The sequence below is a fragment of the Engraulis encrasicolus genome, chromosome 2, assembly GCF_034702125.1.
Source record: "Engraulis encrasicolus isolate BLACKSEA-1 chromosome 2, IST_EnEncr_1.0, whole genome shotgun sequence".
Taxonomy (NCBI): Eukaryota; Metazoa; Chordata; class Actinopteri; order Clupeiformes; family Engraulidae; genus Engraulis; species Engraulis encrasicolus.
In genome coordinates, this window is record NC_085858.1 from 53,041,785 (window position 1) to 53,066,572 (window position 24,788).

General features: G+C 46.8%; 2 protein-coding genes across 2 annotated transcripts in view; one reads left to right on the forward strand and one right to left on the reverse strand.

Moving 5' to 3' along the window:
• The window catches only part of lmtk2 (lemur tyrosine kinase 2), a 41,015-nt gene extending 20,009 nt beyond the window's left edge, over window positions 1-21,006 (forward strand). Inside the window, exons 7-14 of the mRNA XM_063191459.1 lie at window positions 6,100-6,230; window positions 10,666-10,750; window positions 11,562-11,683; window positions 13,145-13,294; window positions 13,629-16,932; window positions 17,173-17,311; window positions 17,897-18,154; window positions 18,539-21,006. Coding sequence (XP_063047529.1) covers window positions 6,100-6,230; window positions 10,666-10,750; window positions 11,562-11,683; window positions 13,145-13,294; window positions 13,629-16,932; window positions 17,173-17,311; window positions 17,897-18,154; window positions 18,539-18,567 — 4,218 coding nt within the window. The 3' untranslated portion in view covers window positions 18,568-21,006. The remainder of the gene's footprint in view (window positions 1-6,099; window positions 6,231-10,665; window positions 10,751-11,561; window positions 11,684-13,144; window positions 13,295-13,628; window positions 16,933-17,172; window positions 17,312-17,896; window positions 18,155-18,538) is intronic.
• A 316-nt stretch (window positions 21,007-21,322) lies between these two features.
• tecpr1b (tectonin beta-propeller repeat containing 1b) overlaps window positions 21,323-24,788 on the reverse strand; it is a 33,913-nt gene continuing 30,447 nt past the window's right edge. The window contains exons 21-25 of the mRNA XM_063191575.1: window positions 24,210-24,345; window positions 23,869-23,961; window positions 23,464-23,570; window positions 22,706-22,825; window positions 21,323-22,033 (exon numbers count right to left, since the gene is read on the reverse strand). Of these exons, the coding sequence (XP_063047645.1) occupies window positions 21,914-22,033; window positions 22,706-22,825; window positions 23,464-23,570; window positions 23,869-23,961; window positions 24,210-24,345 (576 nt within the window). The 3' untranslated portion in view covers window positions 21,323-21,913. The remainder of the gene's footprint in view (window positions 22,034-22,705; window positions 22,826-23,463; window positions 23,571-23,868; window positions 23,962-24,209; window positions 24,346-24,788) is intronic.

Sequence of the window (24,788 nt, forward strand, 5' to 3'; positions counted from 1 at the left end):
CCTACACAGTGCACCTTTTAATTCTATCCCTTATTTCACTTGGGGAATCGGTTTCGAGCTGACCTGTAGTTTGTAGCCAAGACATTTACAAAGACAAATCATTGAAATTCCTTCTGAATAGTAATTTCCTCAACTCTTCGAACTCGAGTAAGAGCAGGAGCCTGTGTGCATCAGGCCAGATAGAGAGAGAGAGTAGCGTGTGAGTGATGGTTTGTTTTGGGGCGGTAGCGCGGGGTAACGGGCGGCCGGCTGGGCCTGACTCAGGGCATTCTGGGCAGAAATAAGCAGGCGAGTGACACCAGAGCAGAGCCGGCTGGAGGCCAGCTGCCACCACACTGACTGACAGCCTGGTCTGCTCTGGGACTACGGCTGTAGTGTGCGTGCGTGCGGGCGTGCTTGCCTGTGTGCGTGTCAATCAAGCCAAATGTGTACGAAAAAGAACATGTAGGGCCTAAATCGCACAGCAGTGAGTAGAGAATGAAATTTCACGGGAAGTGTTGTGCAGGGCAGGCGCTTTTTAACTGTGGCCAATTTAGGTTTTATGTCTGGTAGGCTAATGTTTAATCAAGCGTGGCATGGTGTGGTGTGGAGTTTCGTGAGTAACCCAACAAGTGACCTTTAGAGAGGAGCTGCATCTCAGTCTCAGTGCTACCCTTTACAGCACCATGCATACCTCTATTCCCTCCACCCCATACCTCCCCTGTTTTCAGCCTCACTTGGAAGCCAGCGCGTCGTGGCGCAGCTTGGCGGCTGGTCCAAGCGAGCATAAAAGTGTTATAGGGGGGCTTGTCATCAGCCGTGCGCTAAGACGTTATGAGTAATTAATCCCAGCACAGCACGGAGCAGTTAAAGGGAGCTCAGAGAGCCGAGGTGTAGATTGAGGGCTGCGCTTGTCACTCGGTCCGAGGTAAATCTTAACACTGCAGTCTGTCACGTAGCCAGTAATGGTTAACCCTTTAATCAACTTGTCATTTTTTTTTTGCACTCCTCACCTTGCAGGTATGTTTGAGATTTACCCTTATGTTGCTGATCAGAGAAAACTATTGCACTCCTGCAGTGTTAAATGTGTGCGGGAGTTTTCTTGTTTGTTTTCGAACCCTTAGCCAAAAATGAGGAGAGGAAGGAAGGCTGTAGATCAGTAAGATATTGATAGTTTATCAATCATGAAGGAAATCAAAGAATAAGGAATGAAGTGAACTACAACCCATTAACCACAATGCCCAAGTTATTGCAACAATCGACTTGTTTACCATGGTGCTCATTGGATGGCCTAACTCCCTCACTGCCATTGATGGCTATATACTTCATTTAAGGACTGGAAAGAGGTACAAACAAACATTTATTTTGGTAGGGGTGGTTTTGGCATAGGTATAGAACTCTATTCCTATGCCTTTGAAAAAAAAAGTATCTTTGTTTTGAAAATAGCTGGCAGCCAATGAGTTAAACATAAAGATGGTTCAGAATTACTGTTTCTGAAGCCAGGTCTTCACCAGATGTAGATGTGTAGATGTCTACCTGATGTACTGCCGAAATCATTTAAAGGGACACTGTGTGAGATTTTCAGTTGTTTATTTCCAGAATTCATGCTGCCCATTCACTAATATTACCTTTTTCATGAATACTTACCACCACCATCAAATCCTAAGTATTCATTATGACTGGAAAAATTGCACTTTTCATACATGAAAAGGGGGATCTTCTCCATGGTCTGCAGTTTTGAATTTCCAAGAATAGCCATTTTTAGCTGCAAAAATGACTGACTTGGACCATACTAGAAAATATTTGTTTATTACTAAGTAAACTTTCATGTAAAGATCAAATTTGGCAATAGGCAGCCCAGTTTCAATGAGCAGCATAGTTGCAGTACCTTTCTGACCATTTCCTGCACAGTGTTACCTTTTTAAAATGCGTATGCACATGGTACTGCTATAAAAAAAAAACCTGTATATGTCCGCCTTCAAAAGGGATTTCATAAGCTTGTTCTTTAAAAAAAAACAAAATTTTTTTTTTTTTTTTTTATAGTTATAGCCTTCACCAGATCTGCTTGAGATCTTAATTCAGTCACAGGGTGTATGCAGGGTTTTAATAAGTATTAAAAGGTGATAAATTAAAAAGTCAAAATTTAATGGCCTTAAAAGTTGTAAATTTGCTCAAAAGGTATTGTTTTTTGAAAAACAAGGTATTATTTTTTTAGTCGTACCATTTTGACATAAAAAAAGATTATTTCTGTATCTGAGGGCAGTGTGAGGGCAGTCATGGGTACGCGGTTAGGGCGTCAGGATGCCAACCTGCCAGGTTGGTGAGGGGAGTCATTAACTAGTGCTCTCCCCTATCCTCCTCCATGACTGAGGTACCCTGAGCATGGTACCGTCCCGCCATACTGCTCCGTTTCGGGCGCTTTTTTTTCCAAAAAACGAAAGTGTTATGTAATGTTAAGGAGGTAAAAATTACAAAAGATGTCTTGTTAATACTCGCATCGGAGTGTTGTGATGGTTGTAAAAAAAATCTATAGGTAGTGAAAAAGGGTATTAAATGGTAGTAAATTTGACTTCAAGATTGGTGTATATACCCTGAGTATATATATCAATAAAGTTATTCTGCTCTTCTTTTTACAAAAACTGATATTAATAACTTCTAAAATGTTTTTGCCTCCAGTTCATATTTTATATACAAATCAAAAGCTTGATTGTCTAGGAATCATTGATTGCCTTAAGCTTGCCGAGCTCATCTTCGTCCTTTGTGTACTCATCTTATTTTTCATTTCTGCTGCCTTTACTGTCCTGGCCTGCCCTGCCTTTAGAACAACGCTTGGTGTGTGTTGTAACTTTCCGCTGGGCTGTCTCATGGTTCTTGTTGCCTCATCTTCTTCCTCCTCCTGACGTGTTGTGCGGTGGCCACTGCTGATTTCAGTGCTGCAGTTGCAGCATCTCGTCACGACTGCTGCTTCTGTTCTGTCTGCATGTACATTTTAGCCACCACCACACACGCGCGCACACACACACACGCACATGCATGCATATACACACACTTACAAATATACAGACAGAATGGCAAATGCTTGCACTGTATTGCTGCCACTGTCTCTGTCACCTGTGCATCCCCCTCATTCAGAGGGAGCCAGCCCATCTCTGCTCTCCTCAGCTTTTTGAGGGAGAGGGAGACAGAGGCTGATGTATGACTCTTGCGTAAGAGCTGCGTGGTCTGTAATCAGGCTGCTGTGTGACGACAGCAGTAGCAGAAGCCTAAACTGGAGTCTACCAGCCCCCACTCCCACCACCACTACCACCACCCAACTACACAACCAAACCCCCCACCCCACTCGCTACCAGTACCCAGGGAAGCCAACAGGGTGGACAAAGGGGTCAGTTGCTCCCGGCCCAGGGAGAAAGGGGGGCCCAGAATTGCCTTCTCATTGCATTGCATGTATTGGGTAGGGGGGCCCATTCAGATAACATTGTCCTGGGCCCAGCCAAAGTTGTCAGCAGCCCTGCCAGTACCCCTTTGTAAACAGAGACCGTGCCCCTCGTGCTAGGTTGCAGGCTTGATGGCATTCTTCACTATGTGTTATGGTGACCCGCCATAGTCACCCGGGACCAGGGTATACCTCTGTAAGATCGGCAGACCTGTACAACTACAGAGGAAGCAAGCAGGCAGACGGGCAGACAGACAGGCAGGCAGACAGGCCGCCGGGCCTCTGAGGGTCTGCTCTGCGCCTTACCCTTCTCTGCGCCTGACCCTGCTGGTTAGTAGGGCAGTAGGACATGCCTGGAGAGGAGCGTTCATCGTGTTTTTTTTGTTTATGGTTGCTGTATTGGCGCCGACAGCAGGGTATGGTTGGAATGACATGTGTTAACTGTAAATATATGTATGAGGTAGGGTAAGGATAGTAGTCACTAGAGAAAAGGATATGAAGTCAAATAATTTGATATGTATGTAAAATCTGTGAAATAGATATATTTTAGGGTGATTTCTAGAGAATTATTTTTTGGGCTGAGACCTTTCAAAAGAACTTTGTGATGAGACCTTCCAAGGGCATTCATTTTCAACAGCACCACTGATTCTGCTTTAGGTGCATTGTAATCTGAACATGAGAAACACAGACAGACCTCAAGTGCAACACAAAACGCCTCTGAATGGCCTTTGTATGTGGCATTTGATTTACTCTATTGTCAAAACCAATGTTCTGGTTCAGGTACTAAAAGAAAGGAAAATTGCAACAACGGCCACTTAAAGTAGGCCTATTTTGTATTCCCCCAAGACAACACTTGATATATCAATTGTAGCATATACCTGAATAGGCTAAAACCTTGATATATCAATTGTAGCATATACCTGAATAGGCTAAAACCACAAACACTGGAGACCTGGCCTAATTTCACTACCAATTTGGGCTGTTTCTCATACACCCGTATATGTATTTATGCTTTGCCTTAGCCAATTGTTACACAGTCACAGTGACCGAAGGAGAGTTTGAAGTTGTTTTGATTTCAAGCCAAGACGTCACATTTGTTGAGGGGCCAATGGAGGCAGTGGTTAGGGATGCTTGCTGCTTGATAAAACCAGATAAAAAAGAACAAAAGTCTGCTTCAACCAAGATTGTACTTCTCCCACTTATTTTTATTTTTTCGTGACGTTTTAGGTGAAAACCCTCACCCGAAATGTCTGTAAGTGGGAGTAGAAAGATCTTGCTGGAAGCAGACTTTTTTGTTTTTATCCAGAAGATGTGTGAAAGCCCATAGCGCTCTACAGTCTGTTTTTGCTCCCACGTTATCATCTTTTCTCCACGGGTCGTTCGTGGGATGTGTGGGGATTTTGATCCTGCTGACTCACAGACACACTGGCCACACAAGGAGAGCTGAGCTGAGCGAAGCGGAGCACTGCAGGACTCGGCAGACTGCACTGCAGGGGTCCTCATGACATCAACCCTGACTCATGGCCTATGAAGCAAGTTGATGGAAAGACAGACAGACCGAGAGATGGACAAATAGATGGATAGGCAGACGGGTAAGCAGGCAGGCAGACGGGTAAGCAAGCAAGCAAGCAGGCAGGCAGGCAGACAGACTGGTAAGCAGGCAGAGGAGACATATGATTGACAGACAAATGGGCAGGGTGAAGACATTGGCTCAATTGGAGTTCTATAGCCGCACCTTTTGTTTTTGCATCAGCGCTTCTCTTATGTCCCAGTCCCAGGTCTTCCCCAGTCTCACGCCCTCCCCCTCAAGTTACCTCATATACCCAGGGCAGGGGGTAGTTCAAATGTTGGCTTGGGTGTGATGGAGAAGCTCATCAGTGCTAATAGGACGATCTTCTCCAGGCAGAATATGACCCCCTGGCACCCCACCCCACCTCACCCCGGCCCGACTCTCCCCCCATCCTGACAAAAAGAAAAACACTCCACGTCACGTCTTAGACCACACTGCAGCAGGTCTGAGACCTGTGATCGGCAGGCTCATCTAGAAGAGGCAGTGGCAGTGAGTCCCCCACTCGGCTGCCAGCTGCATCCAAATCCATCTGACTGCTGGGCTTTTATTTTTAAATTGCTGCCTGTGACCCTGTTGTCTGGCAGAGGCAGGGGGCTTGTCATTAAGAGGGCTTTCCCTTTTTTGGTGCCAGCGTCTCAGTGCCACCAGCGGTACCTTCAGCGCTCCGCTGCAGTTCCTGCAGAGAGAGCATCCTCGCCACCCTGTGGCTGTGTGGAGTACTGCAGCCTAGCCTCTCTCCTCAGCTGAGTTTCAGGGCTCTGGTGGTGTCCGTCAGTCTCTTTTGGTGGCAACCAACTCATTACACTCACTGTGTGTAATGATATGGACGCTGCCTAATAAATTACATGCTTGTTCATTATGTTGGCCTTGTCTTATTACATTCTTGGCCTAATCTATGGGTCATGTTTGGATGTGTACTTGTGTTTGTGAGTTTGTTTGTTTGCCACATGTGGCTGTGTTTGTGTGCTGATTTTATATTTTTGTGGGGTAACATTTGTTGACTAAATTATACATTTCTATTTCTAAATATGTATTATAGAAATATTTCTATTTATGGACTTGTTGTTGTGTATATTTACGTGTGTGTGTGTGTGTGTTTCTGTGTTTCTGTGTGCAGGGTGACCTGAAGAGCTACTTGGCGCAGCAGGAGTGGCATTTCGGCAAGGCAGAGTTGCTGCAGCTCCAGAGGATGGCCTGTGAGATCGCTGCAGGCGTCACACACCTGCACAAGCACAACTTCCTGCATAGGTAACTAGCAATGCTTTTCTTTAGAATGTAGAGTTCATATGCACCTTCATGCTCAGCAAACAACACTTTCCTTTAGAATTGGAACATTTCTGATGCAAAACATGTTCCGGTTCAGACATCTCTAGATTTGCAAAAAAATATTACCCTAATCTAAAAAGAGCCGTTTAATTTGTGATCAAGTACAACAATTAAAAGCAAATCAACAAAAGGTGGACTGGTTGTGAAGGTTACTAAATTTTCAGAAATACAGAGCATATCTGTAGTTTTTACTTGCTTCACTTTGAGAGTTTTGCATCCGAAGTCTCATTTGTTTATTTAAAATTTTCCAATAAGACTGAGATAAAAATAAGAATGAGAATTATCCGTATAGACTTCAAAATGCGTATTGTTGTAGTGCAATGCAATGAAACAAGGCAAAGCCACAAAGTGGTAAAGGAAATGGTATGAAATGATTGAAGCCTACTCAATTCAAAATCAAAGTGTAATTAATTTCCAATTAGCCTAATATATTTCTAGTTGGCTGTGTTTTGGACACATAAAAATATCTTTGCACTCATTGTATACTGCCTCCCATTACCATCGGCTGAAAATAAGATGGTACATATAAATATTTTTGCACACAGATTAGTGTACCACTTCCTATCATGGTCTGAGAAAAAGTGATCCCAGTTTTCACAGCCTGCTCAAGTGTGTAGCAACTAGTGTTGTGACCGTGTGTTTACACTCACGACTGCTGAAGTGGCTGGAGCTTTGCATTGATGACATCTGCATTCAAGCAGGGCATGGCACACACACACACGCACACACACACACAGACGCACACACACACACAGACGCACACAGACACACACACACACACGCAGACGCACACACGCAGACGCACTCGCACACACACACGCACACCACACACACGCAAGCACGCACGCAGGCGCGCACGCACGCAGGCGCGCACACACACGCATGTATACATACGCACAGACACGAACAGATACACACAAACACACACATCATCATGTATCAGGACACCACTAGTGTCCTCCTGTAAACTCTTGCACGCATGCAAGAGGACGGCGGGATGTATGAAGGCCTTTGCCACCCTCACGGCTCCTTGATTCGCTCCGTAAAAGGACAACTATGTCAGAGGTGCTTTCGTTTTCATTTTCAGCCGAGCCGCCAGAGTGTGAGGGAGCGGGGAGTGTGGGGAGGACATCTTGGACTTGGACTGAGTGAGATGGAGAGAGAAAGGAGAGGAGAGGACAAAAGCGAATGGAGAGAGAGAGAGAGAGAGAGAGAGAGAGAGAGAGAGAGAGAGAGAGAGAGAGAGAGAGAGAGAGAGAGAGAGAGAGAGAGAGAGAGAGAGAGAGAGAGAGAGAGAGAGAGAGAGAGAGAGAGAGAGAGAGAGAGAGAGAGAGAGAGAAGAGAGAGAGAGAGAGAGAGAGAGAGAGAGAGAGAGAGAGAGAGAGAGAGAGAGAGAGAGAGAGAGAGAGAGACAGAGAGAGAGAGAGAGAGAGAGAAAGAGAGAGGCTAAGAGTTCACGAAGCCGGAGTTGGAGCAAGTGAGCAAGGGTGATCTGGCTGGCGCTGAGCTCGCCTGCTCTTGTTTTGCATGCTCGGAATATGCCGGAAGGCGTCCAGTTACACCGTGCCCGGGGACGGCCGTCCGCGGTGTCGGCTTGCTCCCGGGACAGGCGGGGCCTGATGAATCTGCGCTTTGCGTGTAAACGGATCGCCTCACACCAGCGCTCCCCGAGCGCCAGTCGTGCCCACGCCACCGGGGACTTGGAGGGCGGGGGACACTCCCTAGGATTCCGCCACGCCGTTGTAAAACAGGCGCTCATGAAAATGACTGAGGATTTTCTCGGTTTGGTCATTAAAGCTGATTTATTTATTATTTTGGAGACGTGTGTTCTCCTCACGGCACTTTCTCACTCCGTCTCCTGTTTCGGGGTCTGTGTGTCGCCCTGATGCCACCTTTGCCACCCCTTGCCTCACTCTCATGCCATCTTGTCCCTCGGGAGTCTGTGTTAACAGTTTTCAAGAGTCTCCTGTCTCTCTCGGCCAACTAACAAATTGAACAAATAATTGGTCATTGGCATTCTCTGATAGAGGCGTTCCCAGCACGAATAACTTGGTTTCAATCACTTGGTTGCTTTGAATGTTTCTCCGAATGGCCTGGAACATCCAGTAATCCCCAGGTACACTACTGATGAAGTCAGTAATCAGTGAAGATGATTTTGCTGAGCAAATAGACCATGCAACTTTGCAAACAAGATCACAGTAATATAACTAACCCAGGCCTAAAGAAATTATGTAATAGTATAGTAGAAGTAAAGTTTCCTTCCAAACAACATTTCTTTAAAAAGGCTAATCACAAAGATTATAGGCGCAGTCTTGTTTTTTATTGAATCCCATTTAAAGCTTCTGCTTTTGTAGTCAGCAGCAGCACCCAGAGGAAGAGCTCTGTCCCCTCGTTACACTAGAGCAGGACCCGACCCTTTTAAAGGGGCGAGAAGCTGAGGACCAAGACCCTATCTGATCCTCTCTGCATTGGTCTGGCCAGGAGACGCGGTTCAGCCTCTGAAATAACTCTCCATTTATCTTGCAGCAGTTTCATGCGAGCTGACGGAGGCAGGGTGTGTAGGCGAAGAGCACTGGTGTCAGCGATGTCCCGTCCTGGGGCGGAAGAGCTAAGGCGGGGGGGGGTGGTGATGGGGTAGGAGGTTGGCAGAGGGCACACACACACACACACACACACACACACACACACACACACACACACACACACACACACACACACACACACACACACACACACACACACACACACACACACACACTTCTGGATGTGGTGTGAGAGAGTGTGGCATGGCCAAGATGAAACTGGACCCGCTGCCCTCCTCTGAATGAGCTACCATCTGTCCCACCATACTAGGTTTGTCTTGTCCAGGACGGGGCTACAGACAGACAGACAGATAGATAGACAATCTGACGGGCAGCGCAGAGTGTCCCTCCCTGGCAGCAATATCATGGTGCTGTGTGAGCGAGCTGGGAAATGCTCCAGCATCAGTGATTTTGTTGCTAGGGGGGAGAGCAGACACGCCTGAAGATGGATGCTTTGGCTCCTGTTCCCGCCAAACTTTTACAAACGGATGAAGGCACCATCCGAAATGTTTGTTCATTTTCTGCTGCGAAAAACATCTGTAAATAAATGCAATCAAAAGAAGGTTTAATAGGCCCTACCGTGGCTTAGGGTAGGGTACTTGTCTGCTATGCGGCCGACCTGGATTCGATTCCGGCCTGGGTCCTTTGCCGACCCTTCCCTGTCTCTCTCTCCCAAATGTTTCCTGTCTCTTTCTCAAACTGCCCTGTCACTAATGAAGTCTAAAAGACTTCTAAAAGACTTCTTCTTTAAAAAATAAGCTTTAAAGGGACAGTTTGGTCAATTTCAACATGCAGTTGTATTGCTCACGCTACCCTTGACTTGTCAGTACCTGGTGATGCCACATTTTTTGGCTCAGCCCTTTCCGAGATATGAGCAATTCTAATGGGGGCAGCGTTTGTTTACATTTTTAAAAAATGAAACATAGGCCAACTCCAAATATTTTCCCAAAAGGTACTGCTGTTTGCTAGTTGTCTGCTGATGTTTTATAACCTTTTGGATGTTTTTTTGGAATAAATAAAAATGTTTTTTTTAAATGTAAACAAAGAGCTGCCCCCATTACAATGGACAGGATCTCGGAAACGGCTGAAGAAGAAGAAAAAAAAATCTCAGGCACTGACAAGTCAAGGGTAGTGTGAGCATTACAACTGCATGTTGAAATTGACCAAACTGCCCCTTTAAGGGTGCAGTCCATCTCTCCTTTCCATATTGTTTATTCATTGGCGATGCACGCGTGGTGTACTTATATAATTGCCCCTTCCACCTCTACTCCTTCGCCCTCCCCAAACGGGGCAGATGCATGTCCCACTGTCCGGTGCACCGCGTGGGGGGTGGGTGTGCCAATCTACTCATGTCTGGATGGGCACTGACAGAATAATGGCACTGGGTCATTTGGGGAGAAGCTGAAACAGGACTGTGGTGAAAGATCTGATGTGCAGAACACATGTTGCTCACATCCATCAAGCTGAAAGCAGAGCAGTGGGAAAGAAACATGTGAAGTGTCATGTCCTTATGTGTTTGGACATGGAGTAGCCCACTTCAACACTGACGCCTACAGTAACCCCCCCTGGAAACATATTCAAGCAAACCATCAAATTATTATTTTGGTTGGAGTGGAATGTTGTTTGATGTCACCATGACCAATTTGCTAATACAGCAAAAGACCAACACTGCACACACTTGGGCGCAAAGTTCTGATGGATTGATTGATAGTAATATTCAGTATTCTGCATTAAATATTTCAACACACTCAAAATACTTTTCTTTTCTTCCCCAGTGATTTGGCTCTGAGGAACTGCTTTTTGACTGCCGACCTGACTGTTAAAGTGGGAGACTATGGAATCGGGCCGTACAGATTCAAGGTAAGCAGGCAGGATCCTCGTTCACTTCACGCACCGTCGAATAAGCTTACACTTGACGTGACGTCCGCCCTCGCCGCACAATTGCCTGCGGATGCTGTTACAGCCGTTAAAAAAGGCAGCTGATGCGATGCTCTTGCAGAAATATAAATGTTTAGCAGCGTTGTTTGCATGCAGCTGTTGCCCTGTGACCCTGGTTAAAGCCCGGCGCCGTATTAAGACCTGGGGATAGTGAAACGCAATACAGCGAAGCCTTCCATGTCTTCGAACTGCCACCCCCCATAGATATCTATCGGCATTCTCTAGATTTCGGCAAGATCTCAATTGGAGTGGCTCGAGAGTCAGGTCGTGACACAAGGGGTCTTCTGTCATGCTCGATTATGTGCATGCATGTCTATAGCAAGCAAGATGGCCTTGTATTTATAGCAGGAGTGGGAGGGGAGCAGTGACCTCCACGCATGAATGTGTTGACGTCTGTGGAGCAGTTGTACTGCTGACGTGATCCATGTCAGTGAACACCTTCCGCACACCCCACCCCAGCTTTACTACCCCCCACCCCAGCTCACCTCCACCCCCGGCACCGTAATCATCATTTTAGCCTGAGAGAATTATGTACGTTTCACCTTCCCCTACATGCAAGCTAATGAGGCCTAGCCTGTACATGGCTAATATGCACACATGATGATGACCTGATGTGACATTGCCTTCTGTGTGCTTGTGCGTGTGCTTGTGCGTGTATGTGTGTTCTTGTGTGTGCGTGTGTGTGTGTGTGTGTCTTTGTGTGTGTGTGTGTGTGTACGCTTCCATCCATCAGGAGGATTATATTACCACAGAGGAGGACCAGCTTGTGCCGCTGCGATGGCTGGCCCCGGAGCTGGTGGGGGATTTACATGGAGGCGTCATCACTGCCGAACAGACCAAGCCCGGCAACGTGTGGTATGCAAAAATGTTTTCATAGTTTTCTTTTGTTTCAGACATGTTTCAGACATCATAAAAGTTTTATCCTTCACCTGACGTGTTTCGATGGTGTGACTTCCTTCTTCATCATTGATTTTTGTACATGTTTGACACAAAAGAAAACTTAGGACTTGAATCAATAAGAAGACATAATGAACATAAATGCATCCAATGTGTGGTAAGGTTGCAAGCACAAGAGGCTCACATCAGAGTTCAACATTTATGTTAAAAAATATTTTATTGTATGTTATTGTATGACTCACCTTTCAAAATTCTGACTAGATTATTTTTGTATTAGCTTCACTGCATTACTCCTGTGAAATGAACATATGCATGTATGTAAGTGACGTGAAAGTAATACAATACACGGAAAGAATCTAGTTGCCACATATTTTGACAGGCCCATAAAAGAATTTATTTGTGATGATGCGCACACTGGTAAATCACTGATCAACATGCCATGGGAATAGCTGTGTAGGCCTACATTTTCCTTGATGCATTTGATATTCCACCTACTCTTTGCGTCAGATAATATATCTAAGGTCCAACCACAGACAAAGGAGCCAAAGATAAGAGCCGTATATCCTCTCATGAGGCCATAAAAGCATTTGGACGGTTGCCAACTACGTGTGTGTGTAGCATGTCTCGCTGGCCTAGCTTAGTTGACAAGTTTTGAATGCCAGGGACGCTGACCGCTTTGGCTGGGCCCGGGACAAAGCCTTTTGAAAGGCCCCTACTTCAATACATACAATGTAACAAGGACTCAATTCTGGGCCCCCATTCTCCCTGGGCTTGGGCCAACTGACCCCTTTGTCTCCCCACCCCCTCTGTCGGCTTTGCTGACAGCAGTAAGTATAGATCTCAGGCCGCAGATAGCGGAGCTAACAGCTTCGACGTACCCCCACCTACCCCCTGCTGAGAGGGTCAGAGTGCCTTTGAAAGTGAGCTGCGATGCTAATGTTGCAGGTGGCTGTCACTGCCCGTAAATCTAGCTTTCACCGACCCTGCTCACTGCTCAGGACCGTCTCTGGGTCCTCCTTACCCCTCTTGCTCTCGTTCTCCAGCTCCCATTTGGCACATTTATGGGTAATTCTCCTTTCCCGTCCAAATGGGTCTCATTGGCCCTCTGCCACATAGGCCAAGGCAGTTGTGCAATCGAATTTATTTTAAGAGTTGGCCCCTTTCTATAAGGATAGATAGTTTATTTAGTTATTATATGCCTCTCCACTTGCACTGGTTGAGTGTAAATTTAAACATGGGTGTCTAAATCGACCTAAATCGATCATGTTAATGATTTGGCACCCAAATGAGGCCAAATTGCCAAACTGGTGTTACGGCTCGCCCACTCCACCCAAGTACCACATTTTCATGAACAATCTCAGTAACTTCACTTTGCAAGTCTGATGCAGGTCTTTTTTTGTTTCTTCCTTTGTGGTTTAGGTCTTTGGGAGTAACGCTGTGGGAACTGTTTGAAAATGCCAACCAGCCGTACCCTCACCTGTCTGATCGCGAGGTGCTGAACCATGTGGTCCGGGACCAGCAGATCAAGCTCTTCAAGCCCCAGCTGGACCTGCCCTACTCTGAGAGATGGTGAGATGTCCTCCGTCATCCATAAAAAAAAGCCATACTTGACTTCAATATTGTCTTGCGTGACTTCAATATTGCCTTGACTTCATCCACGTCAGAGTGTGGGCAGCCACTTTTATTTTTATTTGTATGTCATACAGACATCGAACCTTTAATCACTCTGCCACAGTTGCCCCATATTTCACTGTCTAACATTAACTCAATACTAACAAAACATTGAACAGACTGTGACAAACCTAATGTATTCACATTATCAATGTTATCTGTTATCTGTGGTTGAGGCCAGGGTGACTGCATCTCCACTGACCTCCCTCTTCCTGTCGTGTGTCCTCTCCAGGTACGAGGTGCTGCAGTTCTGCTGGTTGCCGCCGGACAAGCGCGCCACAGCGGAGGAGGTGCACCGGCTGCTCACCTACCTACGCATGCAGGGCCAGAAGGACGTGGAGGACGACTTCGAGCAGCGCTGGAACTCCCTGCGGCCCAACCCCTGTGCCCGCAACGGTCAGAGCCAGGCCACTGCCAGCCACAACTCCTCCTTCCCCATCCTGGAGAACCTGGACGAGGCCGGGGAGCCAGACGAGATGCTGACGGTGACGGAAACCAGCCGGGGGCTGAGCTTCGAGTATGTGTGGGAGGGCGCCAAGCACGACCACTACGACAGCCAGCACCACGCCGCCATCGACGCCACGCTCAACTACAACAGCGTGTTCTTCCCGGTGCCCAGCCAGGAGATCCAGGCCAGCTTCCCCCCGTCCACAGGGGACGTCGCCGGGCTCGGGGTGGCAGGACACCATGGGGGTGACCATGTCGACATCGACCTCGGCAGCCCTCTCACCCAGAGAGTTCCAGGTGTGCTGCCGGTGTACGACGCCCATGAGGTGGCCTCGGGGAAGGACTACTACATCCAGCTGGAGGACCAGGATGAGAGTACCACAGACTCCCAGGACCTCGTGGCCAAGGCCGAGCCTGCCCCTCCCGGCTCGGAGCACTTCCTCATGCTGCACGACTCGCGCCTGGACGAGTCCAGCACGGACGCCGACTTCTTCCACGGCAGCATGGACTCCAAGGACTCATTCATGCCCGATAGCCACACCTGGTCCTCCAGCGACCACGAGAGTCCCTTCCACACCAACATCTTCAGCGAGGGGGACTCCTCGAAAACGGACGAGACCCACCTGTGGAGGACCGGTTTCATGGAGCTCCCGGACCTGACCAACAGCCTCGGCTTCCAGCAAGGGAAGCCCAGCCTGGCCAAGGCAGAGAGCACCGACAGCCAGACGTTTTTAGGAGGGGACGGGCTTCTAGATGACTTCAGTGAGGGGGACGACACCGATGTCATTAAGCTTCTCCACACAGAGAAGCTCACTGACAACTTCACGTTCCTCAAGGAGAACAGTTTGATCAAGGAAAGCCCAGATTCAGGGAAATTGGACCAGAACGCCAACTCGCCTGCCAGTGCGATCGCAAGCATTTCAGAAAGTGGAGAGCTCTCAGACAAGCAGGCATCCATCGCTGAGGACACTGCGAAATCTCTATCATTGGCAGATGTTTCCTCTCCCTCTTCCCAAGCGGAACTGTTTGAATTTTCAGGCTCCGATTTTATTGGGGCTCTTAAGCCTTTAGCAAGTGAATCTCTGGTGCCTTCGAAAGCCTCGCTGTCGGGAGAGGACTGCAGCAGCCCTACGCTTCCCGCAAGCATCAGCTCTTCTCCTCCTTCTCACAGTGAAACGAAAGACCACAGCGAAAGTGGTGATGTACTGCACTCCTCCGATTTTGTCATTGACTCCTCCGCCGCTCTTAACTCTACCTCCCTGTTTGCAGAGGGCCCTGCGAGTCCAGCAGCCCCAGTATTGAGCATGGAAGCTGGCTCCCCAGAATCCCCTGCGCTCAGTCAAAGTGCCACTCCAGAAATGATGTGCACTGATGCCAAAACCCCCTCCTCCAACCTCGAAGAGCCCTTAGCAGCACACTTTCAGGACTCTACGCAACACACAGAACCAGACTATACAGAAACAGAGCTCAATCATGCATCTGCTCCAGAACTCAATCATCCCTCTTCCCCAGAACCCACTGTGATATCAGTAAAGGACAACGATGCGTCTCTGTCTGATTCGGCCGTAGACGTAGACAAAGGCTCGAGCACAGACACGGACCAACATCTTCCGCAGTGCACCGACGAGGAGGTCAGTTTCACCGAACCTCTGTCCCAGGACAGGACCTCCTCGTTGCAGGTGTCGGAGCCCTATTTGGACCAGGTCAGCGAGGACAGCCTCCTGGAGGACAGCCTCTCCTCCCCACTGCCGACCACCGAGACGCCGTCTGCCGAGACGCCAGACTCCCTGGACTCTCTGGACATCCACAGGATCGGGGGCCAGGAGGAGCCTCTAGTGCACCACACGCCAGCAGCTCCCAGCAAACTGCAGCCCCCGTATAAGGCTGCCGACAGCGGATACGAGACGGAGAACCTCGAATCGCCGGAATGGAACTCGCAACTGATTCCCGACGCATCAACATCGGAGGAAGCTGAGGCTGAGGCTGAGGCAGTAGCGAGTTCCCCCGCGGAGGTTCCCTCCACCACACCGCTGGTGCCTCCAGAGATTGTTGTCGTGGATATGGGGAATGGGCACGCCGTGGAAGACGACGCACAGCGAGACGAGCAGCAGCAGCAGCAGCAGCAGGAGCAGGACCAGGAAGAGGAGGTGGCTGCCCCAGCAGAGGACACCCATACTGTAGGCAGCTACCGAGACTCGGCCTACTTCTCTGACAACGAGCTGGAGAACGATAGGCCGAGACCTGAGGAGCCGGTAAATGGGGCGGTGTCTAGGGAGGCCACCGTCTGGGACGGAGAGTCTTCGGAGGCAGCAGAGCTGGGCGACAACAATAACTCAGTAGTCGTGCTGTCTCAGGAGGCACCTGAGAATGATCTGCGTCACCCACAAATGGACGACTCTGAAGACGTGTCTAAACCTTTGGTGGACTTCAGTGGTGTTGAAAATGTTCTTTCAGAGGCAAAGACGAATGGTGTGGCTGAACCCATCGTCAGCACTGCAGAAGAGGGCAGTATTTATGATGACATTCTGGTCCTCACTGATGGCGAGAAGGAAACTGAGGGCATGGCTGGTTTTGAGGAGTGGTGTTCGCCCCCAGCCCTTTCTGGTCCAATCACGGAGCCCTCGGCAAACGCCTCCTCCTCTGACACCACGGAACGCTCTCCCAAGTCTCCGCTAGACGGCATGGCCCACGCCAAGCTGACCAGAACGTTCGGCGGAGAAGTTGTTCCTCGGAGGAAGGAGCCGGACAGCGAGGGCCGTTACCTGGGCCGCCTTGAGGTGGCCCAGGAGGACGGCCGCGAGGACGGCATGGACGCCGACGAGGAGGACGAGAACAGCGACGACTCTGACGACGAGCGCCAAGGCTACCGTCTCCATAGCGACAGTGAGGAGAGCGAGGATGACGTGGAGCACCCGGTGCCGCTCATCATCTCGGACAACAGCGACGCGAGCCACCTCAAGAGCCTGCTGAAGCCCACCTCACTAGCGGTCAACAAAGCCTCTTCGCCCGCAGCAGACACCAGCGACGCGAACGGCTCCAAAAGAGCAGTGTCCTTCTTTGATGATGTCACGGTCTACCTCTTTGATCAGGTACCTTCTACCGACTCAGCGAGTATTTTTGTAGTTTGTTTATGTTAGAAGAATCATTTGTTACAAAAGAAGCAGTGGTCATGTACAAGATTCATTGCTTACAAACGTAAGAAGTGGACCAGATTGTAGCTAAAAGATAATTTCCAGTGGTAGAATGGCTGGGGATTTATTTTATTTTTTTACGTTTCATCCATCTTTTTTTTTCTCGTGTTTTTGACATCTGTTTCTTTCCTTTCACAGGAGACTCCCACAAAGGAGTTGGGAGGAGACCACACTCTGGGCTCCAACAGTCAGGTGTCGGAGTTCAGCAGTCCGGCACCATCTGCTGGATACCTGAACAGGTTTGCCAACTCAACCGAGAGCTCCACAGATGAAGAAGGTCGGTCACAAACATGTTTTTGACAAACTGTCAAGGCATCCCATGCAAATAGTGCCAGTATACTGTGTTCAGGTCATGCCCAATTGGGCAGGACCCGTGTTGCAACAGTGCATTTTTACGCAAAAAACTGATTTCAGTCTTTTTGCGGAAAATTACATATTTTGTAAATCACTGAATTTGTCTGAGATTATGGAATGATTGGACTGAAATGCTTTTGTTGTTTGCTCCCATGTTATTTTATTGTTGTTTTATTGACTGCAACAGTGCATAAAATATCTCGGTCGGAGTTTCATTTTTATGCAGAACTTTTATTTAAATAAATACAATTACACTTGAGGGTCACTCCATGTTGAGCTGAACTGAACAATGTCTGTTAAGTAAAACTTAGGATGCGGAATGCAACTGCATGGCATTGGCTGTAAACAGACACCCCATTTTTTTTGCTAACATGATAATTTTGTAACAGTTATGGTCTCGGTTTAAAAAAATATATCAAATCGGAGCAACAAAAAAAATGCTGTCTGCAGTTGTCATAACAGTCTTCAGTGTATACAAGATGGCTGAATGTGCTTCTTGCTCCAACAGGCGGGAATTTCGAGTGGGACGATGACTTCACCTCGCCCGAGCCCTCGTTCCTGGGCAAGGCGGCGAGCAGTGTGGCCGCGTCCAAGGTCTCGCCCGCTGGTGCCTCTCGGTACTTCTCCCCTCCCCCGGCGAACCGAGGAGGAGTGGAGAGCAGCTGGAGCAGCACGGCCTCCTCCTACTCGCGCTTCTCCATCACCCCCGCAAACATCGCCAGCTTCTCCCTAACACACCTCACCGACTCAGACATTGAGCAAGGGGGTAAGACTCCGCCTCCAGTCCACGCCATGCTACCCACCCATATGTAGTGTATATTCTCCCTAACTCACTAACTTGGCTATCGAGCAAGAGCATAAGGCACACACCTACATACCATGCTACCCAATCACACAGATTGACTTAATCACATTTACACTTTAAACACACAGACATATTGCGTATCATTCACACATATAGATGCTATTTCATGCACACACACACACAGATGAACACCATTTTGAATGCTCTGGTCTGCCATATCCTTTGGTTATGTATTCATGATTCATCAGTAGAGGCCTCAAAATGATTTAGATAATCACTGCTGCTGCCAAAGCTCCTCTAATCGGGCTCATTTTGTTTTTTTTGTGTCATTGTCATTGTCAACAGGAAGCAGTGAAGATGGAGAGCGGGATTAAGCTGGAGGTAGTAGTCGGGTGGCTCTACCTTGATGCGAACAAGTCGACCTGACTGGTCAGGTTTTTGAAGACCTCGCTCTTTCACCCTCACCCTTTCCTCTCTCACCCTCTAAGGACAGCAACCTCAGACTGCTGGAACTGCAATCTCATACTGTACCAATCCCACTTTTACACCCTCCTCTCTTCCTTTTGAAAGAAAAAAAAAAAGAAGGAAATTTTTTGTGTCTTTTTGTTCGACGAGGATTATTATTTTATCTGAGACATGATCCTTCGGATTGGTGATCTTTCAGGGCGTTGCAGGTTATTCTTCTGCCGGAGTAATCCCTGAAGAAGTGATGGAACAATCTGCTGTAAACAAAGATGGCAAATAAAGAAAACGGGAGAAAAAAAACGAACACACAAAGACAAAGGAAATCGTTGAACTTCAAGAGCTTCCCTAGTGTCTTACCTGGTTCTCTCTGTGTGCTTCTCACACACAAACAAACACTCTTCACATCTACTCTGTACACTCTTGTAGCTGCAGATTAATGGTTTCAGACAATGATGGTTGAACTTTGAAAAGTCAGCGCCCCCCCCCTTTCCAGCCCTACTAAGTAATAGGGATCTCCTGCTTTGCATTGGCTGCCTTCACCTCTGATCTAGATGTTTTGTCATCTCGCTTGATGCAGAACAAAACCCCAGAATTCCAGAACATCCCACAACAATGCCACATCTGCAGTCACCTGAGCCGCAAGATCTTCCCTTTTCTACTTCCTGGATTGGGTTGCAATGTCATAACGGAACACTGAGGAGTGGAGGCCCACCTCTGTAATGGAACCTTTTGCCTCTTATGTGTTATCTGATTGAGTCTTATCCCCCCACCCCCCAAAACACACACACACACACACACACACACACACACACACACACACACACACACACACACACACACACACACACACACACACACACACACACACACACACACACACCACATATGCAATGGATATTGGTAGGATACAGTATCAGCTGTTGACCAGTGCTGAAGATATGAAGCTTCACATTGCTGAGGCTGAAGTAAAGCTGACTACAGACCTGCTCCACTCTTCCCCAGTGTTTCACATCACATCAGCCCATCCTTCTTGTGCCTCTACTACAAACTTTACATGCCCCAGAGATCATGCTCACATACACTCCACAGACTTAGAAACCAAACCATGCTTGGTGGATTGTCACCCCACTTTCCGACAGACTTCACAGGGCTTGATGATGTGGCATCACATGAATGAGATTGTAATATGAATTTGTATTTGTGCATACTGTAAAGGTAAGCGTTGCAGTAGCAAAAGAATTGTTTGATGTTTTCAAACAAAGCCTATTGGTCAAATGTAATGTGGAAGCTTCCCTTTTCTTTCTGTGGTGAGATCAAAAGGGAATCGTTTTGGGTTCAGAAGATGTCTTCTGTCTTTTCCTAAAAAGTAAAAACGTGCCGTTTATGCTGATGGACAAAAACATTTTAGGTCTAGTGTTTTTATTCTGTGAACACCAGACTAGAGAGGTGGAGGCCACTGCTATTGTGGAGGTTTTCTGTAAGATGACCCATCTTTGGTAACTTCTCATGGCTGGTCTTATCTTAAAGGTGAGACGGGGGATAAGCTGCCCTTTCATGTCTTTCAGCAGCAAATCATTTCATTGGCTGTATATATATTTAATGAACGGTAAAAATTTCACACAAGATAAGCTGATAACACGATATATATTTTTCATCAGCTTGATTTTTAAAGAAAGATAAAGAAAAAAAGAATTAAGGAACTTAATTAAACCAGCCGGACTCTGTTGCAATAGCTCCACAGTTTGGTGTTGTGAAGAATGGTGGTGGTTGTGGTGACTGGGCTTTAAATACTGTATAGCGTTTGCTTAAGCTATGGGTGGATCCCTTTGGTTGAACTCACAGACTCAACAGTCCCACGTCTTAACACCCGACCCCCTCACATCTGTATTACCAGCAGTCTTGGTGAGCTGAACTTGAAAGTTCTATTTAAGGAAATTCCTTTTTCGGTTTTTGTTTTTTTTTGTTTCCCAGTGTACATTGCTTAATCTTGCACATCTGAAAAAAAGTGTAACTTAAATGTTGAACTGTACTCATGTATATAAATGTTTAATTTTGTCTGTAAATTGGGAATGGTGTAAGCTCTAGTTTGAAGTTTCGATTTGTAATTTAAAAAGAAACAAATGAAAACATATCATGGTTTTGAATGATGTGGACGAGGAAAAAAAACAATTTAAATTAAGGACAATGACCAGAGGATGCAGTCATGCTGTATCTGTATGCGTAACTTGTACATTTAAACAAAAATGTGCTATTTTTACTTAATATTGATGATCCTGCTTAGTGTAATTGAATGAATTGTTTATAATTACACTGTTTAATATGGAAATAAATTAAAATGTACTTCTGCACTTGTAGTTCCAATTCTTTACAGCCATTGATATGAGCTTTTACACTCTAAGTTGCAACACTTGAAGGTTTTATCACATGATGTGTAAACTTGAAGATAGTAGCAGCACTATATGGGGATCTTTGGCTCTAATAGCTTAAATGATTGTCCAATAGCTGCACTCTTATGCTAGAAATGAATATATATTCACAGCCAGTTTGGGCTGATATGCTCCCTGTGTTGATTAATAAAAAGATTATGGCTAACAAAAACACTCAGTAAAGATCATCAACCACAAAATACATTTTATTATAGACATGATGCATGTACATAAAACCTCACATTGTTTCAAGGCAGAAATTTAACGTTATTTAAATTTCAATAAACACTTTTATTTGGATTGAATGATCTGTCATGAAACAATATTAGACTTCATGGGAGTGCAAATAATGAAAATCAATGGAATAATAAGATGACAGGACGTGTTGAAAAGGTTAACTTGTGGAACAAAAACATTCACAGCAATCATGTTAATACCATGGTTATTATTACTGTTATTAATGCTCAATATCATTAATAACCAAACATGCCACGTTACCAAACAAAATAAATCTGTTATGGTCACCAACAAAATTCAAAAACAAAACCAAAACCAACAAAACCATGCCTCAACACAAAATCATACAACAAAAGTCACTTCATGGTTCAAAGGAAAAGGAATGTGAGGTGGTGCGTTATAGTTATTGTGTGACACCTGACTCCAGATCAGTGGGCCACAGGGTGTTTCAGAGTGCAATTGACCGTGCAGACATCTCCTGCCTGACCCTGGGCCAGTGGTTCACAAGCTTATTGTGACAGGTGCATGAGTAAAGACGGGGGAGTGGGGGGTGGGCGGACAGTAAACAGACATTGTGATGATGAGCACACACTCAGCATGCCACAACGTTGCCGTTCACCTGTTTGGGGGTGCGGGGGGGCTGCGGACTGCGGCTGAGGGCCCGCGGTGGCTCCTGGGAATTCCCTCTGACCGACACGTGCTCCCATCCTCCCTACACACACACACACACACACACACAGGGATAGAGCCATGCACACTGTACTTCTCCGTACAGCACAAATAACCTTAATTTTTTTTTTAAATCATGTCTGTTAGGCTATTGACCCTAAACGTAATAATGCAGTTTTAGCTTTATGATATGCTGTAAATACCACTTGATAAATTGATGGGTACTTCCCATATGGTGCGGTGGGAGGCCAACTTGCTAAGCAAAAATATTTTCTGCCACTAGGCGAATTTGTTTAATTCACCAGCCTAGTATTAACACTTGGCATACTGATCTCAATCATCATTATAATAGATTTATTCAAAGCACAAGTGTTCCTGGAAGCAAACAACTGTAAGTTGAGGAAAACTGACGTATGCAAGTCGATGTCTACAATCATCTCTAAATGGGCTATGACGGCAGCAGAGTGGCTATCTTGACACCATCTCAACACCGTCTCCCCATTAAGGCCCACTAATGACCTATCTCTCTCTCACACACACACACACACACACACACACACACACACACACACACACACACACACACACACAGGGCCGCAGACAGGCCCGGGACAAAGTCATCTGGAAGGCCCCACCTTTCAATACACAATACACTCCCCGACATACCGACTTTGTCCCCCTGTCGGCTGCACACAAACACCCTTTTCTCACTCACCCCGATGCCAAACTCCCAGCTCTGTCCTTTGGGATGCATGGGCTGCATCCCTGCCCGGTGACACACGATCCCGTCAGCCTCAGTGGGGCATCCTGGTACCCTCTCAGCGATAATCCACACCTGGAGCAACAGCCACAACACCAGCAGCCAGCAGCCAGCAACACCAACGTGTCAGTCAGCAGCCAGCAACACCAACGTGTCAGTCAGCAGCCAGCAACACCAACGTGTCAGTCAGCAGCCAGCAACACCAACGTGTCAGTCAGCAGCCAGCAACACCAACGTGTCAGTCAGCAGCCCCTTCATGCCCACACCAGCTGAGGCCTATTAGCTTTCTCTACATTCCCCTCTAGACTTTTTGAATTGTTTTTAAACCTCGAGAGCTCTCCTTTCATGAACTAAATACAGCATACTGGGAATTGTCCTCCATGTTGGACTAATTGTTTATCTTGGTTTTATTTACTGTTTTGACAGTTATGTGACTGGACCTAATGAGAAGTCTGCTTCCACTAGGAATTAGAGGTTTTCGTAATTTTTTTTTAAGCATGACGTTTCAGGTATTACTCATGCTTCATTACTCATTACTCTGCGTCAGAGCCTTCCATTTTATGCTCATGTTACTTTCATTCAGCTCCCAGGACAAAAACCTGGATGTGGGGGCTTTATGAAGTTTCAGACAAAGGGATTAATAATAAGAACCATGAGGAGAAAAAAATAAGGAATTCAAAATTATTTAAAAGTTTTTAAGTTTTTTTGTTCACCTGATCCAGTGGGCCGACTGTGACCTTGTTGACGTTGTTGGAGATGAGCTCCCACACGGTTCCCTGGGGATAGCTGGGCGTGACCCCTTGTCTGTACCACAGGTTCCCTGCAAAGACACTACTGTCACCCAGGCTGACAATTGTCGAAAAAACAGAAGATAACAGATAACTTTCAGATTACACTAAGAATAAAGTCATGTACAAGAAATGGAGGTATCAAGATCAGAAGGGATGACCCCTCCGTATCCCCCTACAAATCTCACCCTGCTGTGAGCAATCAACCAGATGACTGACAGAACAGCTTGTGCTATTATATTTAGCAAACAACAATAGCCAAATAGCGCTGGCATACTATTGGGACAGTAGGTAAGGTATATTGGGGTTCCTGACATGATGAATGCTCACCATTCATGTCCACCGAATAAACTGATGTCCGCCCCACGGAGAGCTGCTTGAGGTTCTGTTTGGGCGGAGAGGGGATGTGGTACCAGCAATCACCTAGAGAAGAAGAACGCAGTCGGTAGAGGTACAGAACGTCAATACACCTGTATATATACAGGATGTCTCACACCTGCTGTGAAAAGTCCAAAATATCCTTGTTCATTTGTTTATTATTTTGCTTTTAGTTGTGTTCCATAAGACACATGTATGTGAGTCTGGAACCACTAGATTCGTTTTTTTGGAGTGTTGACCTTGAAATGACCTTGTTTCTTACAGTAATGAACTGATAGATTTCATTTCCGTACCTGCAGGGTTCTGGGCTGACACAGAGCCCCGGTAGAACACAGAGTTGTCTTTGGAAATAGCCCACACCTGGTGGCCTCCACCGATGGAGATGGAGCGGAATGGCTGGTCCGTGCCCACGTGGAGCCAGGAGTTTCCCTGAGGAGAGAACGGGGAGAGAGTGAGATGATCGATCAGTCAGGAGGACGACAGCTAAATGTCTCAGAAGTCGAATTCTGTCCTCTGTTCTAGTTCTTTATTCTTGTTTCTGTTGTAGGTCTACTGAAATGTTCAACTATGCAAAATCGTAGAAGACCATAAAAAAACCCACAGCAAATTGATCAATATGAACAAAATGTTTCTTGAGGTTCGCTCTGTAACCATCTAGGAACACTCTTGAATCAAGGACATTGGTAGGCATCAAGGACCATTAGCGCACTGTCACTGATAGTGTGTGTGTGAGGACTGGAGAAGGGCAAATTAAAAATAAGCACGTGTACTGCTACATGTACACTAGAACACCTTACTGCACATGCACAGGCTGCTGAGAGGTGGGGCTGATGGCCTCTCACAGCAGGGGACTATTCTAGGACTATCCAGAC